Below are 17421 nucleotides of genomic sequence, written 5' to 3' on the forward strand. Positions count from 1 at the left end.
TGCTCTCTGCTGCCACCTCTGTCCATATCAGTAGCATATCCTTATAGAAAACCTCTACTGCTCTGGACAGTTTCTGACATGGACAGAGGTGGCGACATACAGCACTGTGTCAGACTGGAAAAAAAATACACCACTTCCTGCAGGACATACAGCAGCTGATAAGCACTGAAAGACTGAAGATTAAGTAGAAGTAAATTACAAATCTATATATATCTTTCTAACCAATTGATATGAAAGAAGAAACATATCGTCGCAGTAACCCTGCAACAAAACGTTTCTGTAAGTATAGGGACTGTAATGTTGCTTTTCTGAAAAACTTTTATAAAAATATATCCGATTAAAATTTAACAATGCAAATGGCTAGATAGGGCTTCTCATCAGGAATCTGGGCATACCTTTATTATGTCTATAGCCCTTTCTAGTGCAGAGATATAAGCGTTCTTTAATATGTAAAAGAGGCTAATATGTTTGCATTCCCCTTAACCCACCCCCAACCATTTGATTGACAGCAGGCATAAAGGTGATAAATAAGATGACAAGGGCTGGCTAACCCTGGGCTTTGAGACACGCCCCCTTGGCACTTAAGCCTCATTTACGTACTAACAAAAATGCTTCTATCTCGGCCCTAGAAAGGACTAGAGAGGTAATACAAGTATTCTTAGAATCCCAATAAGAAGCCCTATCCAGCCATGGGCTTATGTTTACCTCTGTTTAGTTGTTCACGGGTCCGCTTTAAGCTGCATGATAAAACTGCAACTGGTCTGATGCCTAAACAATCCCTATACTTACTGTAGAAGTTATTGAGTATGCTTTCTACTAGCCGACTTCCCTCCCCCTTAGCAATTCCTCTTGGTGGACAACCAGACCACATGGTATACGCCAAGACTTCCTCTAGGGTGTAAAATGATCCCCATTGTTGACATCACTTGATAATAGGGTCATGGAGATAAAGTCACTATCTAAAGTAAGTACACGTCAAATTTTATATCAACCTATGCGAAACTGGCCATAGATAAAGTTGTTGGCTGGATTGGCGGTCAGATGTGACTGGTAGATCACCCCTGATGACTTCTTTCAAAAAAATAAGTGGCCTATGAACCTCTCTAAATCCTAAGCCCACCTATTCCTGTCCGAAAAATCCAATTTGATGGTTGTTCAACCAACCCAATGTAGATTTCCTGGTGGAATTGATGGAAGATAGCCCCCAGTCATCTTATGCATATGGCCAGCTCTAGTGTTATCCAGATACAAAGAGGTCGGCCATAGTAACATAGCCTCTTACTCGGCTAGGACAGACTGGTAATATGGTGCAAATGCCCAACAGTCCTATGAAGATATCTGTAAACTCATCTCCTAAATACAATGCACTGACTATATACACATCGGCTTTAAAAAATAGGGTCAAACCGGTTACATTTCTGTGATCTTTTCTTTTTTCTTCACATCATTATGCGGTAAATTACATGCGCTATTATTAAAACTCACCGGAAAAGGTGTGAGGTATACTACATTTCATCCACTAAAAGAATATAAAAATTACTAAAAGACTTAAAAATAATTTAGACCCATAGTTAATATTGTGGCGATACCTGTGTCAGTTAATGCCTACCCGTTACAATATAAAATCCTCAGACACTAGTCTTGTTTAAAAAGCTAAAAAAAAAAAAAAAAAAACAGAACCTAAAAAGGGGACAGTGACACAGAAGAACCTCGCTAAAAGTGTTGTAGACTAAGAGAATGTCCGATTATTGCCAGCCGCGCTGGGGTAATCCAGGCTGGAGTGGAAAGGGAGTGCCAGGTCCTGTGGGAAAACCGGCAAAAGAGTCTGCCTGCGCTGAGAATCCTTCCAGGGCGGACACTGAATGTGCCTGGAGAAAAAGACAATGAGAATTAAAGGCACGCTCAATGACACAGCGACTCTTAAAGTAGTTAAATTGCAGAGTGAGACAATACATGCGCAAAGGGCTAAGAAGAAGCATGAGCAGCCAGTTATGAACCATCTGGAGATGGTTTAAAACTCTTCTATTTTCATGAACAAGAGTCTATGGGTTGTCTTTTGTTGCCTTACAATGTCCCATAGACGTATAATGAAGCCCCTGGATAGAGATCATTGCAAGCCGGGGAGTGAAAGGTACTGAATGTACTCAATCTCCTGATTGGTAGGGGTCTCAACAGCAAGACCCCCAACGATGTAAATTTTTGATAAGTCCATGTTTTTTCACGACATTGCCCATTTAAGGGCCCTATAACATGTGTAGATCATTGACCTGTTTGGTGCATAATTGCCCTAATAGGGTCATTAGGTCTGATTCATATCTGTCCATGTCGGTCCTGTGTAACCGACCCAGCAATGAGCCAAAGGATGAGCAAAGTCTTGTTCCTTGGCTATGTTACTAAATGTATGCAATGGGGGAGATTTATCAAACATAGGGGAAGATTTATCAAACTGGTGTAAAGTAGAATTGTCTTAGTTGCCCCTAGCAACCAATCAGATTCCACCTTTCATTTTTCATAGAATCTGTGTAAGGCCTTGTTCACACGTAGCAAAACTAGCGGAATTCCGCAGCGGAATTGTCCACCGCGGAATGCCGTTAGCCTTCCTCTCATAATGGGAGTTTATGGGAGCTAAAGCTAAACTGGCTCAGTTGCCCCTAGCAACCAATCAGATTCCACCTTTCATTTTCCAAAGAGTCTGTGAGGCATGAAAGGTGGAATCTGATTGGTTGCCGGGGGCAACTGAGCCAGTTTCACTTTACACCATGTTTGATAAATCTCCCCCAATATGTATAAATCTTTCCTACTATGCCAAAATGCTACTAAACCAGCTCCACTTGTTATAGATCTTTGCAGATTATGAAGAATTTCTTTCTATACGTTTTTAAAACCTAAAGCAAATAGCATCTATTGGATACAGGAGGGAAGAACAGCTTTATTTGTGAATCAGAATATACATGAATATCCCCTGTAAGGAATATACCCAGAGCCTTGCCTGTAATAGTGCGGACTGTGCCGCGGCTGCTGCTGCGCTCTGCTGGAGGCCTTGCAATGACTGAGAAGGACTCTGTGGGAATCCAGGAAGACCAGAGAGAGAAAGAAGAGGAAAAGCTGAGGGCCTATGGGAACAAAACAAACAACCATTAGGAGTTACTAAACAATAATTATTTCAATGGGAAGGAAAGAAGACACTAACAGATTCCTATGACAGTGGCTTAAAGGGGTTATCCAGGGATTAGAAAAATAACAGCTACCTTCATGCAAAAACAGCACCAATTCTGTCCTAAGGCTATGTGTGGTATTACATTTCCACCCCCACCCCACCCCGACCGATAGGAATGTCTACTCAATGATATTTAAGTGTTGACATCAATCAAGTCAAATACAGAATATAATAAAACTACAGTATTACTAACCCGGCTTGTGCCACAAGGGCAGAGTTGAAGTTAGAACTGAAAGCTGAGGCGAATCCTGGTAGAACGGATGCTGGAGATGGAGCAGAGGCCGATGGCACCGGAGGAACTCCTGACAATGTGGAGGGAGGCTGGAGTCCAGGGAAGGATGGAAGAGCTTGCAGAGAGGAGCTGAGTGGGGGGGTGCTAGAGACTGGGAATCCAGGAAAAGATGGATTTGATGGGACCAAGGGCCCCTGTGGTACAGGAAACAGTGAAGGGACTGCAGTGGATAGGTTCAATGGAAACTGGGAAACTGCAGCTGCAGAAGATGCCGAGAGGCCAGGGAACACAGACGATGTTAAAGGTGGAGTTGCAGTAGCAACAGAGCTGGCAGATGTTAGCATTGGAATCGGGCTACCGGCAAATGGAGATCCATTGGATAATGATGGAAAAGCTGGAAACACTGGCGGAATTCCTGCAGAGGAGCCCAAAGCTAATGAGGACAGATTCGGGCTGCCTAGATTTCCATTGAGAGAGGAAAGCCCTGACAATCCTGGGTTCATTGAATTAGACAAGCTTGGCCCTGATGGGAAAACATGGCCTAGTACTGGTGGTAACCCTAGAGAGCCATGAGAAGGTGTTACTGAACGTGATGGACCCTTGAAAGCAGAAGGTGATGGACTGGCTGGTTCATTTTTGGTCATGATATTGGTTGTAGATGGTGACGATGAAAGCGTTTGTTCTGACATGGAAGTGGATGTATTCTGGGCTTGTGGAAGTATGGATGCACAACTAAGAGGAGAAGGAGTAGACAACAGAGGCTGTCCTAGTAATGCAGCAGATGTGATGGGATTTGATAATGAAGGTGAGGGGGAGCCTGAGAATATAGACGTTCCTGGAGTGCCGGTTCTCTGAGGTGTGGGGGTTGAACATGGAGGAGTAAAAGACTTATTTATTGCCGAGACCGATTCTGCATTTGGAATACTTGATAGCGGCAACAGTCCAGACCCAGGCACCGAAGGCATTGAAGGCGAATTCATCAACCCTGTTGGATCATTTAAAAATCCTTTTAAAACAGATAGCAAAGGATTACCTATTTGTCCAGCAGCTCCAGCAATATCGGACAGAGACGGGCTAGCCATGCCCTGAAAAGCAGGATTAAGCGGCAGCGGCAGACCGGCAAATATAGACGGCATCATAGCATTGCTTACAGTGGTTGTAGAAGACGTGGCGGAAAATGGAAGTCCCGGGAGTGGCAAGGATGACATTGCATCACTTGGCCCAGGATTAGCACAGGATGTGGAGGAACTTGGTTGTGTTGGAATGGATGCAGGTGGAAGACCGGAGAATAATGAGGGGCTTGACGTTGACGGTGTGCTGACCGTTGGCACAGAAGCACTAGAGGACATCTGAGCACTTTTAATCACTGTTGGCGTGGGTGTTGATGGTTTAGGAGAGGCCATCGCAGGAGGAAATGCAGCTAGAGGAGTAGACATGTTCATTCCAGAAAGCGGAGTTGTAGGAGTGGACGGAGGGTTTAATGATTTAGCTGGAGAAGCAGTAGGGGCTGGGACAGGTGTTGCAGTTGGTGTAGGGGGAGCAGATGCACTGTTTTCATGTGGAGAAGCAAGAGTGTTCGATGGGGCAGCAGCTATAAAAAGGTAGATTAAAACATTTTTGTAAAAAAAAAACAAAAAAAAGAGAAAAAACAAATACAACTAATCACTATAAAATGCAACTACAACGTCAATAGCACCCAATATCAAGCAAACAGTGAAGAACGGTTTGATCAACACAAGATTACCAGGCATGCTTAATTTAAAAAAAAACACAAAAAAAACCACTCCATCGGCCATTAATGTAATTGCCGAAGTGTTTGTCTTATCACTAGTGTTGAGCAAACTTGCTGAAAGTTTGGGTTCAAACAAGTGTTGCCGAACCCAAACGCTCGGCATTTGACTCCCGGCGTCCAAAGAAGTTGGATGTGCAAAAAATGGATACAGCCATAGTACGTATTCAAGTTTTTTGGCATTTCTAGAGCAGCACTCAACTTCTACAGACACTTGCAGTCAAATTGCCAAGTGTTTCGGTACAAGTGTTGTCAAACCTGAACTTTCAGCAAGTTCGCTTAACACTACTCATAACCTTAGAATCATGCAGGGTGATGTGGCCATAAACATAAACCATTAACCCTTTAAGGACGGGGCCAATTTTCGTTTTCGGTTTTTCCTCCTTGTGTTTAAAAGGCCATAGCACTTGCATTTTTCCACCTAGAAACCCTCACTAATTGTACTTTGCACTGACAGGCTGAATTTTTGCATAAAGTACACTGCAAAACCAGAAAAAAAATTCAAAAAAAGTGTGGTGAAATTGAACAAAAAAACGCATTTCTTTTATTTGGGGGGACTGTGTTTACCCCATTGGCCCTGGGGTAAAACTGACTCGTTATGCATGTTTCTCAAGTCAAAAATTCAAACCATTGTTAACAAATATACGTTCCCTAAAATCGCTCTATTCCCAAGCTTATAGCGCTTTTATCCTTTGGTCTATGGGGCTGTATGAGGTGTCATTTTTTGCTCCATGATATTTACTTTCTATCGGTACCTTGATTGCGCATACACGACTTTTTGATCGCTTTTTATAAAAAATTTTCTGGATTTGATGCGACCAAAAATGCGCAATATGGCAACTTTGGGATTTTTTTGCGCTTATGCCATTTACCGTGCGAGATCAGGAATGTGATTAATTAATAGTTCGGGCGATTACGCACGCGGCGATAGCGATAACAATACTTTTTTTTTTTTTTTTTTACACATATACTAGAAGCCCCCCTGGGGGACTTCTAGTATATACACTTTGATCTCTCATTGAGATCTTTGCTGTATACTTATACAGCAAAGATCAATGAGATCGGCACTCGTTTGCTTTCGGCTGCTGAAGCCGAAAACAAACGAGTGCCGAGTCGGGGACGGCGCCATCTTGGAGCGGTCCCTGGACGGAGGCAGGTACGGAGATCGTTCCTCCGGGACAACATCCAGGAGGAGCGATCTCACCCACTAGACACCAGGGATAAGCTGTGTCTGGTAATCGGATGCAGCTGTCATATTTGACAGCTGCATCTGATTACTGTATTAGCGGGCACGGCCGCTAATACCCGCAGCCCCGGGCTACAAGGGGCACCCGGAACCGCGGCGGTTCATAGCGGGGTCGCCGCGCGGCCCCGCTCTGAACACCTCTTACGGGTGCATGACGTACGGGTACGCCATGCATCCTTAAGAGGTTAAAGAGTCACTATTGTATTTTTTTTTTTTTTTTTTTTTTTTTGCAGAAATCAATAGTCCAGGCAATTTTAAGAAACTTTGTAATTGGGTTTATTAGCCAAATATGCCATTATCTGCATTTAAAAAGCCTTTTCCCAGGTCCCCCCCTCCCTCTTTTCCATTCACTGCAAAAAAAATCAGGAAATTGTGACTTGTTGCATCAGACGTACCCAGTCTGGTCTAGGGGGAGGAGGAAGCTGATAACAGAGGATTACAAGCACAGAGCTGGGTGACAGCTGTAATCAGAGCTCAGAGAGGTCAGTGCTGACTGTCAGAGGAGATAAAGGGTGAGGGATTTGTAGATTAACTCTTTGTTGTCCTGTTTTGGTCTTTTATTTAGCTCTCTCCATAGGAGAACAATGAAGACAGGGGGGAGAGCTTCAAACTGCTTTTTCATGATAAAAATACATTTTTCGGCTAATAAACCCAATTACAAAGTTTCTTAAAATCGCCTGGACTATTGATTTCTGCAAAAGAAAAAAAAATTATATATATAATAAAATTTCACGACAGTGACACTTTAAAGTGAATCTGTCAGCACCTGGGCTGGTCCCGAGGTGCTGACAGTGTAGTGCAGATGTGTGTCCCCCATTGTGTGTCCTACCTTTCTTTTTGGCATCTGTGCTCTAGTTTGCCCACAATCCAGCCCGATACGTTGGTAGCAAGTGTCAAAAAAGAGGAGTAGCGGTGAGGCGTTCGCACTTTGGCACGCCTCACCACTACTGCCTCCTCCCTGTTAGGTATGAATATTGATTGCCTCTTGCTTCCTGGTTACACCATCTTCAGGCCCGCATACGCCATTGCTGGCAAGGGCCACACGCACCTACTTTCCAGTTCGCACCTGCGCCCAGGATCTGTGCGGTCTGTGTGCTTCTGTTGGCGATAACGTGCAAACACCAAAGAGCAGAAGAGCTGCGCAGGCAGACTAAGGATATAAGTACGGCGGAATTCTGCGGCGGAGAATCCCGCCATGCTCAGTGTCCAGCTGTCTTTGAATGAGAGGGCGAACGCTCCTCCGCAGCCACCGTTCTCTGCTTAAAGAAGTGACACGTCACTTTTTTGAGCGGAGAGCGGCAGCTGCGGAGGAGCACGCACCCTTTCATTCACCGACAGTGGGACACTGAGCGTGGTGGAGAGGTCTGCTGTGGAATTCCGCCGTACTTACTCAGTGTGAACATACCCTAAGTGTACCAACTGAGGGCATTGGCTTCAGGCCCTCATCAGACACACATCTGCACTACACTGTCAGCACCTCAGGATCAGCCCAGGGGCTGACAGATTCCCTTTAAACCATACACACCCTGAAGTCCGCCTTCCTTACCTTGACTGGGTGTAGATTTTCCTGAAGCAGCAGGATCCTCAACTCCTAGAAAAAAAAAACCACAGATATTTGTTTCACATGTTTCATATGCCATGCAATGGTAGGTATATCCTATGAATCTTACCCGAGGATAGGGTCGCTGGATTAGCAGAATAAGCAGGAGGTAAACTTCCAGGAGGTAAATTAGGAATGAGACTACCATTGACGTATGCACCTGAAGAGTTAAAAGCAGACAATGCAACACATTCAAATTAACCAAGTTTCTTTCCATTTAAACTGTGACCGTAGGTTGGGTATATACTTTCAGATCTGCCACAAAATCACACGGCATGCAGACTGGGGTACTCTAAGGATCCATGCAAACATATTTCGTTAAAGGGGTTTTCCAACGTGGAAACCTACTTTTTAACTTTTTAATAAATGAACATATATTTTCTGTGGTCTTTTATGCTTTCCTTTTGTTCCTCAAGCAAACCATCTGCTCTCTTCACTTAAACTTCCTGTCTAGGGTACATTAGGGTACATCCTGTAACAGACTTCCACTTCCTGCGGTACACTCTAAACCTTCTTGACAGTAATGCCAACCAATGCAACCACAGGAGCCTCCCTGTGGAAGGGATAAAGAAGTGGCTGAATACCAAACTAGAGTGTAAAGCAGGGACAAGAAATCTGTTACATGATGTACACTAGACAGGAAAAGAGGCAATAAAGGCAACAGTCAACCAAAAAGCAGGAAGGACCACTAAAAGTCAGTAAAATAATGTTAAATATATGTTCATTTAACAGACATTTGCAAATAGGCGTTATTAAAAAAATATTATTATTATAATTATTATTAACACACACATACATATATACACATATACATACATATACACACATACATACACACACATTTATCTGTGCAGCCTTCCTGAATATCGAAAACTCTGAGCACCAAACAGTAGTCTTCTCCATTTTGTGCATGTGCTCAGTAGTACTCGATATTCATGAGCACCAGCTCCCTCTGTCCACTGGTTGCTGATATCTGTGTATATATACTACGTACAGGCAGATAGACAGCCATTTATCAGCAGCTGGAGAGAGTGGCATGGCGTGAAGTCCATTCTCCAGCACATTAGGAGAACAGATTAACAGAATGATAGTAATACACCGTTCTGTTCACTATTTCTGTTACTAGTTTATACTGCCCCCGTTTAAGGAAAAATAAACCTAATGACAGATTCCCTTTAAAATCAGCCGCAGATCGATCCACGCATGTAAATCTACCCCAGGGCTGCCAATCACTTTTTACATGTGATGGTAGCAATGATGAAGATGTAATGGGACACGTTTTCTTGATGACGGTCAAATTATAAGCCATAAATATTACATAAAGAAGAGAAAAATAAGAAAGAAAAGGATTGTAAAGAAAATTAAATTTGTGAGCCCCACATGGGCAAAGACCAATGTGCACAATTTCCCTTTGGGTCACATTGTAAACCATGTATGGTATGCCAGTAAATACAGATAAAGAACGCCTAACACTCACAAGACTGATGAAACATATGTGATTGGTGAACTGCATGCAATCAAATATTCCAAGAGAATGCATATAGAATCTACAATACACTCGTGCTTGGAAGGGTACGCCAGTTATGTCACCATCTCTTGGATGAGATCATGGGAAAACTAAAAAGTTCCTAATTTAGCCATAAAACTAAATTCCAAAGGGCACCGCAGCAATTTTTAATAAATCTGAGCAAACAACAAAAAAAAATTATATAAAATCGATAGAGAGCTTACAAACACCTAAAGTAGCACTAATGAAAACAAGTGAAGCAATAATGCCAGTTATGTCAACATCTCTTGGATGAGATCATAGGAAAACAACTGAAATGTTCCGAATTTAGCCATAAAACTAAATTCCAAAGGGCATCGCTGCAATTGAACAAATAAAATAAAAAAATTAAAAAAAAATTAAAGAAATTTATATAAAAATCGATAGAGGGCTTACAAACACCTAAAGTAGCACTAATGAAAAGGAGTGAAGCAATAAAGAAAAATAAAAAGGAAAAGAAATTAAACAAGCAAAAAAAAAAAAAAAAAAAAAAGGCTCGCTGATGTTCCGTTCCAAAGTTTACATTTATCTACTTTCCTTGAACATGAAGTGATTGTCAGCAGGTGGCGCTGCGCAAAAAATGATCATTTGCAGAAAAACAGAATAAATTTAGTTACTGTTATTCTCGTTTGTCTTAGCCCAATCGCGACAAGTGGTACTAAGGCTTGTTGACCCTCCCCCTTCAGATAAACTTTGACCTTCTCCAGAGGTATTTAAGTTTGACTGCTCCTTCTTTACCGTCACATTCTTCCCATAGCAATCTAAAAAATAGAAAAGCAAGAAAAACAAAAACAGAGCCCCGACACAAGTTACAACGCTCTGCATTCCATACAGTAAAGTTTGGACTTGGTAATTTAGAATTTACCCATACAGCTTTGCATCAAGTTTCCGACAATGGACTGATGGAGAATTGCCTTCCCCCTGCCTCGTTGTCCTATCATGTGACATAGAAGGAGCATGCAGAAGGGGGTTCACCATGATGGCGGGAACATGCAGTTTATACTTCGTCACGAGGCAAAAATGATAAATAATGCTATTATAACGACTGACCAGATAATCCGAATAAGTACTTTTGACTTCTCTTACAACCTGAGCTTCGTTGGTCCTATCAAAAAGAATGTTCTCTAGCTTTTTTTCACCTCGTCACTGATGTTATAACCGATATTGTTAATCAAGCTAATCAATGTCTGATCGGCGGGTGCAGACAAACAATAGGACAGGAAGCAGATGGCGCTATACTCCCTAAAGTGCCAGGTTACTGCAGCTCCCATTCACTGAGCTGCAGTAGTCTGGTTAGGCCACTACACAATGTATGACCCCATCTATTTCCTGGTTGATTGGTCATGTATATGCTGGCGCCACAGCTCTCCTGCAACACTGATCGGCAAGGCGCTGGGTGTCAGCCCCCTACCGATCAGACACCGATTGGTGGCCTATACTCAGTATAGCCAATGTAAAAATCGGGAAAAATACCCAAATTCTAGGAAGTCAGAAAATCTTCCCTATAAGACGGTAATTTTGGTCCCTTTCAAATGGAGATGGCGGCCTACATAAGGTTGACACTCCGTAAATAATTTATGTTCTAGATAATATAGGATTCTGTGGAGTGGGGGTAGCAAATTGTGACTTCACTATGCTATGGCCCCTGATTTGTCACGCCATTTAAGCCTAACGGATCAGTTTAATGGAAAAAATGGATTAAAAAACGGGTGAAAAACTGATGCGTTTGTGTTTTTCCACTATTAAAAACCATGTGGTTGGCCACAGTTTACAGCAAAAACGCATTTTGAACCCAGCCTTTTGGAATACAGAAAACAGGAATTGGTGGTTTGGGACAAAGTTTAAAATAAAAAAAAAAAAGAATTATTTTTCAGCAAATACTGAAAATTAAGCTTAAAGTGACACTGTCACCTTCTTTTTGCATTCTGACATCTCTACACAGGTGTAAAGGGTAAATTTAGCAGTTTTCATACCTTATTTTAGATCATACATCATGGTGCTTGTTCAAGTATAAAGTGATCTTTTACCAACTGCAGATTGTGTTAAGTGGGCGGGGCCTCGCGGCTTTAGCGCCACTACGCCCTACCCACAACATCACTGTTGGCCCCGCCCCCTCACCGCCCATTGGAACAGGCTGGTCTAAAGTTCTAGGCCCCACCCCCTCTAGGCCGGCTGCCAATGGGCGTCAAGGGGGCCAACGGTATACCAGAAAAAGCAAAGAAAAGTATATGCCATATGGTAAGTAAGCACACCACAAGTCATAGAATAAGCTCAAAAATAACAGTACTTTATTCCACAGGTACAAAAAGAGATATAAATAATACTCATAGATCCAAAAAGATTAAAAACACTTAAAAAGCACACCAAACGTGGAGACACCACGTAAGGTGTCATCCACCTTGACACCCCGTAAAAGGATTATAATGTATCCTGTTCAAAATAAAAAAGGTAAATAACCCTTCAAAAGTGAAAAAAATATATTGCCATAAAAAATAGGATATCAAAACTAATACAAGCAACAATGAAATGAATAGGCAGATAATACAGTGATACCCAAACAATAGATAGTTACCACCTAACCAAGAAATGAACAGTGACACAACGGGGTGTCAATAAGAGGAGCCCCACGCGTTCCGTCCGCACTACCGGACTTCCTCAGGGGTCCAACGGTGGCTTAACACAATCTGCAGTTGATAAAAGATCACTTTTTACTTGAACAAGCACCATGACGTATGATATAAAATAAGGTATGAAAACTTATGAAAACTTAAATTTACCCATTACACCTGTGTAGAGATGTCAGAATGCAAAAAGGGGGTTACAGTGTCACTTTAAGACCCCACCCCCAACTGCTGCAAAGTTTCCCAAAATGTATTTCTATCCTCTTGCACCATTATGGGGGGAGGGGGGGGGGGATACCTTTTTCCTTATATCCTATGAATGCCTTAAACTATAATATAAAGCCATAAAAACCAAGATATAGCTACCTCTGGAGAAGGTGGTCAACATTTACCTGGGTGAAACACAGTGTAAATGACTTAAAGGAGAAGTCCGGCGAATATTTTCTATTTTCATTAAAGTATTATATTGCCCCCGAAAGTTATACAAATCACCAATATACACTTATTACAGGAAATGCTTCTAAAAGGGTTTTTTTTTTCCTGCAGTTACTACTGCATCAAGGCTTCACTTCCTGGATAACATGGTGATGTCACTTCCTGGATAACATGGTGATGTCACGACCCGACTCCCAGAGCTGTGCGGGCTGTGGCTGCTGGAGAGGATGATGGCAGAGGGATGCTCAGTGTCCCTCCAGTGTCCTGTGTCCCTCAGTGTCCCCCTGCCATCATCCTCTCCAGCAGCCACACCCCGCACAGTGCTGGGAGTCGGGTCGTGACATCATCATGTTATCCAGAAAGTGAAGCCTTGATGCAGTAGTAAGTGCAGGGAAAAGGCACTTTATAAGCATTTCCTGTAATAAGTGTATATTGGTGATTTGTATAACTTTTTTTTTTTTTTTGGGGGGGGGGGGGGGGGGAATACAATACTTAAAAAAAAACTAAGAAAAATAAAGAGATTTGCATCTAGCGCACCTAAATAAAACTCATCAGAAGGTCATTACTCACGATATCTTTTTCATCTGCTTTTACTCTTGGTGATGAGGTGTTTGTAATCCTTCCGATTTGGAGTTCCAACAGGGTGAGTATAGTCCACGCTGGGAGTACGCCCCGGCCGGTGGCGTGTTCTCAACCAGCTAGCTAGTGTTCCGGTAAGGGTTTACTGTGACGTCACAGAGTTTGTTAAGGAGCAAGGTGAGGACCAAACTTTCTCCTACTAGTTTCAGCGTTACCAACGCCTTCCTCAGGGATCCCTGAGGAAGGCGTTGGTAACGCTGAAACTAGTAGGAGAAAGTTTGGTCCTCACCTTGCTCCTTAACAAACTCTGTGACGTCACAGCAAACCCTTACCGGAACACTAGCTAGCTGGTTGAGAACACGCCACCGGCCGGGGCGTACTCCCAGCGTGGACTATACTCACCCTGTTGGAACTCCAAATCGGAAGGATTACAAACACCTCATCACCAAGAGTAAAAGCAGATGAAAAAGATATCGTGAGTAATGACCTTCTGATGAGTTTTATTTAGGTGCGCTAGATGCAAATCTCTTTATTTTTCTTTGTATTAATTATCACACGGGAAACTACGGGTATCCCCACTGTGCATCAAAAGCAGCACACTAATTGCCTATGTAGTACAGCGCCGTGTAAGATATACACACAGTATATACATTATATTATAACTTTAAAAAAAACATTTGACAGACTTCTCCTTTAAGCCCCATTGTCACATATCAATAATGTTCTCTGTAATTGCAGATTCACAACTATGGACAGGACTATGGAAGTCTGTCTGCAATTGCACGGACTCAAAAGAGTGTTAAAAGAGTTGACAGAAAACAATGTATACCATATTATGCTGATGTGTGACCTTGGCCTTATTCATTAGACATGGATTTGTACACTACATGGAACCTTATTTTCCTATAAGTATTTTTAAAGTCATCCTAGTGGAGAAGACGAGTACTGCCTAACATATGTCGGGGATCTTGCTTACATCCCCTCACCTTCTAACCATAACTTGTCTTGCAAAACCACAGAAATAAACTAGCGGCGGCCTCCCTCAGGGTTCACTAAATAATCTCATATAGCTGTATATAAGCTCAGCCCAGCACTGTATATATAGAAGGACAGGAACAGAACGCACAGTGGTACAAGGGCTCCCAAGCATAATCCACACTGGACTCATGGCTACATCCTCCTCCTGGGCACTGCTGCATTATATGAGCTCTGTATGATACATGATGTACCTGAAGAACAGCAGAATAGTATAGAAAAAAAAAAGTATTTTACTATTAAGTCCAGTGATAGAGTCTTGTCCCATTGTGTTTTGCACTAAAGACCTAAATGTTCAGCTAGACAGACTGGTTGCTAAGCACAATGTCCTTAGCAACCTCACCAGGTTGTCAGACGTCGATATGGAAAAGAGTAATGCCTAAAGAGCTTCACTACCGACATGGTATAAGCAGAAATTAGAATGGATACTAAAGCAGAGGAGGCTTTTATGGAGACTAAGCAATAGACCAAGACAATAGCAATAAAAAATAAATAAAACCAGCAGCAAGGTGGGAAGTTTTACAGAGAAAGCAAATCTAATCATCAGTCGCTTCCCCAGCACTGGGCTACAGGTGACCAACGTTAATGGCCTCACTGGTCCTGTCCCCAGCACTGGGCTACAGGGGACCCAAGGTTAGTGGCCTCACTGGTCCTGTCCCCAGCACTGGGCTACAGGTGACCCAAGGTTAGTGGCCTCACTGGTCCTGTCCCCAGCACTGGGCTACAGGTAACCCAAGGTTAGTGGCCTCACTGGTCCTGTCCCCAGCACTGGGCTACAGGTGACCAAAGGTTAGTGGCCTCACTGGTCCTGTCCCCAGCACTGGGCTACAGGTAACCCAAGGTTAGTGGCCTCACTGGTCCTGCCCCCAGCACTGGACTACAGGTGTCCCAAGGTTAGTGGCCTCAATGGTCCTGTCCCCAGCACTGGACTACAGGTGACCCAAGGTTAGTGGTCATGCCAGATGACTATTAAAAAATTATAAGAAATTAAACCATGTTTGGCCCAGAGAATTACCCCTGCCACCTAGTGCTGGTCTCTCTACAACGTAATAAGCAGAATAGAAATAAGAACTGGAGCAATATGGCTGGGCTCACACTAGCGTGCTACTGATACAAATGCATTTTTAGGACCACAAAATTCTAGCCCAGCTGAGGGTCTGATACTTTGATCTGACAGCTGATTCATGGTTGGGCCTGAACATGTGGCCAGAATATGGATGCAAAACAGTGTTCTGGTGTGAACCCAGCCTAAAGCTATAGATACAGAAGGAAGTCATATTAGTGGCAAAGAAAAAAAAGAATCTAGTTAAGGAGGAATTCCATCCCCATACTTACCTGATGACTATGACCCCAGTAAACGTTAGCTGAGGACATAACAAAACCAGCCAACCAGACCAAAGAGTAGATAAAGACCTGCGGTTCTTACTCTTGCAGACAAAGCTTGTGTATGGATTACATAGACAGCCATTCATCTAAACAGCCGCCCTGTAACACTACATCCCCCCATCAGTGGTAACCACTGAACAAAGGGATGAGACCTCAAGGGGTTGTCAAGGTAAGACAAGGGTGAGAAAGGAAGCACAGTATATACTTGGCAACATGACCCAACATCAACAGCAACGTAAGAAGAGCATGCAGCAAGAGGCGCAACGACATATGAGAGGAGCAGACGCTAGATCATGGAAAAAGTGACAAGAGGAGAAGAGGAAGGCAATGAGTCAAAGGCCTAAGCAACATGCTTAGAGTTATTGTTATTGATCAGAAGAGATAATAGATTGCAATAATTCACATATCAATAGAGATTAATGGAGAATATATGCTGTGGTAGCATTACTGTTAGCACAATAAATACACCCAGATTCATTTCTGCACTCCAGTATACAAAACAATCGTCCTCTTACTTGGTGCAATAGTCGGGTGGGGTCGGCACGGTGGAATTGGATATGGCACTGGCCTATGTGGATTATATGTAGAGGGCGGCTGTGGGGAAACAAGACAGGTTTATGATAAAGATAAATTTCCCTATAATACAAATAGATTTAAAATAAAAGTCCTAATACATACCGGTTTGCATGGCCCAAGAATCCTGGCAGCAATGCCTTTTCCTTCATTAGTCTCGTCTCCTTCTTTCTTTATTGGGGTTCCCTTAAAAAATATATATTAATTTCAGGAGTAGAGAAAGCACAGCTTCTTTTTTTACAGGAACAGCACCACCCCTGTCTCAGGTTGTGTGTGGTATTACAATTTAGCTTGATTCACTTCAATGGAACTGGGCTGCAAAAACCACACCCAAACTGAGGAAAGGAGTGGTGCTTTTTCTGGAAGAAAGTAGCCTTGTTTTTTTAAGCCTGGATAACCCCAAATTATATTATGAGCTCTGTGTGTACTGTTTCCCTATGAGGATAATTCCTATACATTTGAAAAGGCCTGGAAATCACTGTCCACAGTAAGGGTTCCAAGGCATTTTCAAATGCCAATTGAGATTTCCGTGGGCTCCTTTCTTTTGCTATAAATGTACCTAAAGTACTGCTATTTTGTATGCACCTGATGAAAGAAGGACACCGGCAAAAAGCTTTGTTCAAATAAACAATTGTTCTTTGATACTATAACTCATGTCATCCCCAATGTAATAGTATACTATTCTGCTGATCAATGCCTATGACTCCCGCTTTGTAGCATAAGTGGACCTCTACCTGTACCATCTCTTTATGGCTATGTGATGCCATCAGATGGCAGGAGGGCGTATGGGGCAGACTTCATTTGCAATTCTCAACAGGATTTCAATGGCCAGTGAGCAAGGAAAGTCGCTTTGTTTGTTGACGGGACCGTCCAAACATTGCAAGTCGGCCCTGCAACATTTCTCATATTACTTTCTAGCTATGCACTGGAGGTTGGAGGTGTTGTAGAGATGTTATCATAGGTGGAAGTGTACAGGAACATGTCTACAGAAATAACTAGTCACATTCTGCTTACAGGAAATATTCCGTGAGAGCGACTTGGCCTTCCCTTAGGGTACGGATTCCCAGGAATCATCCCACATGAAGAAATCATAGCATTGGGGGCTTTGCAGCCTCTCTTTGTAGCCTAGAAGAAAGAAAGCATGAGAGCTGTGATGGTCACC

At 42.8% G+C, this 17421-nt stretch overlaps 1 protein-coding gene across 2 annotated transcripts in view; it reads right to left on the reverse strand.

The window, feature by feature from the left end:
• The window catches only part of PROSER1 (proline and serine rich 1), a 27060-nt gene continuing 9639 nt past the window's right edge, over positions 1-17421 (reverse strand). The window contains exons 8-16 of one of the 2 annotated variants that reach the window (XM_069969945.1): positions 17274-17384; positions 16365-16445; positions 16202-16280; positions 10248-10391; positions 8155-8244; positions 8031-8075; positions 3411-5040; positions 2990-3113; positions 1-1868 (exon numbers count right to left, since the gene is read on the reverse strand). In XM_069969945.1, coding sequence (XP_069826046.1) covers positions 1746-1868; positions 2990-3113; positions 3411-5040; positions 8031-8075; positions 8155-8244; positions 10248-10391; positions 16202-16280; positions 16365-16445; positions 17274-17384 — 2427 coding nt within the window. In that variant the 3' untranslated portion in view covers positions 1-1745. The remainder of the gene's footprint in view (positions 1869-2989; positions 3114-3410; positions 5041-8030; positions 8076-8154; positions 8245-10247; positions 10392-16201; positions 16281-16364; positions 16446-17273; positions 17385-17421) is intronic. The other variant, XM_069969947.1, reaches the window with a different exon arrangement.

Source organism: Dendropsophus ebraccatus, chromosome 5 (genome assembly GCF_027789765.1).
Source record: "Dendropsophus ebraccatus isolate aDenEbr1 chromosome 5, aDenEbr1.pat, whole genome shotgun sequence".
Lineage (NCBI taxonomy): Eukaryota > Metazoa > Chordata > Amphibia > Anura > Hylidae > Dendropsophus > Dendropsophus ebraccatus.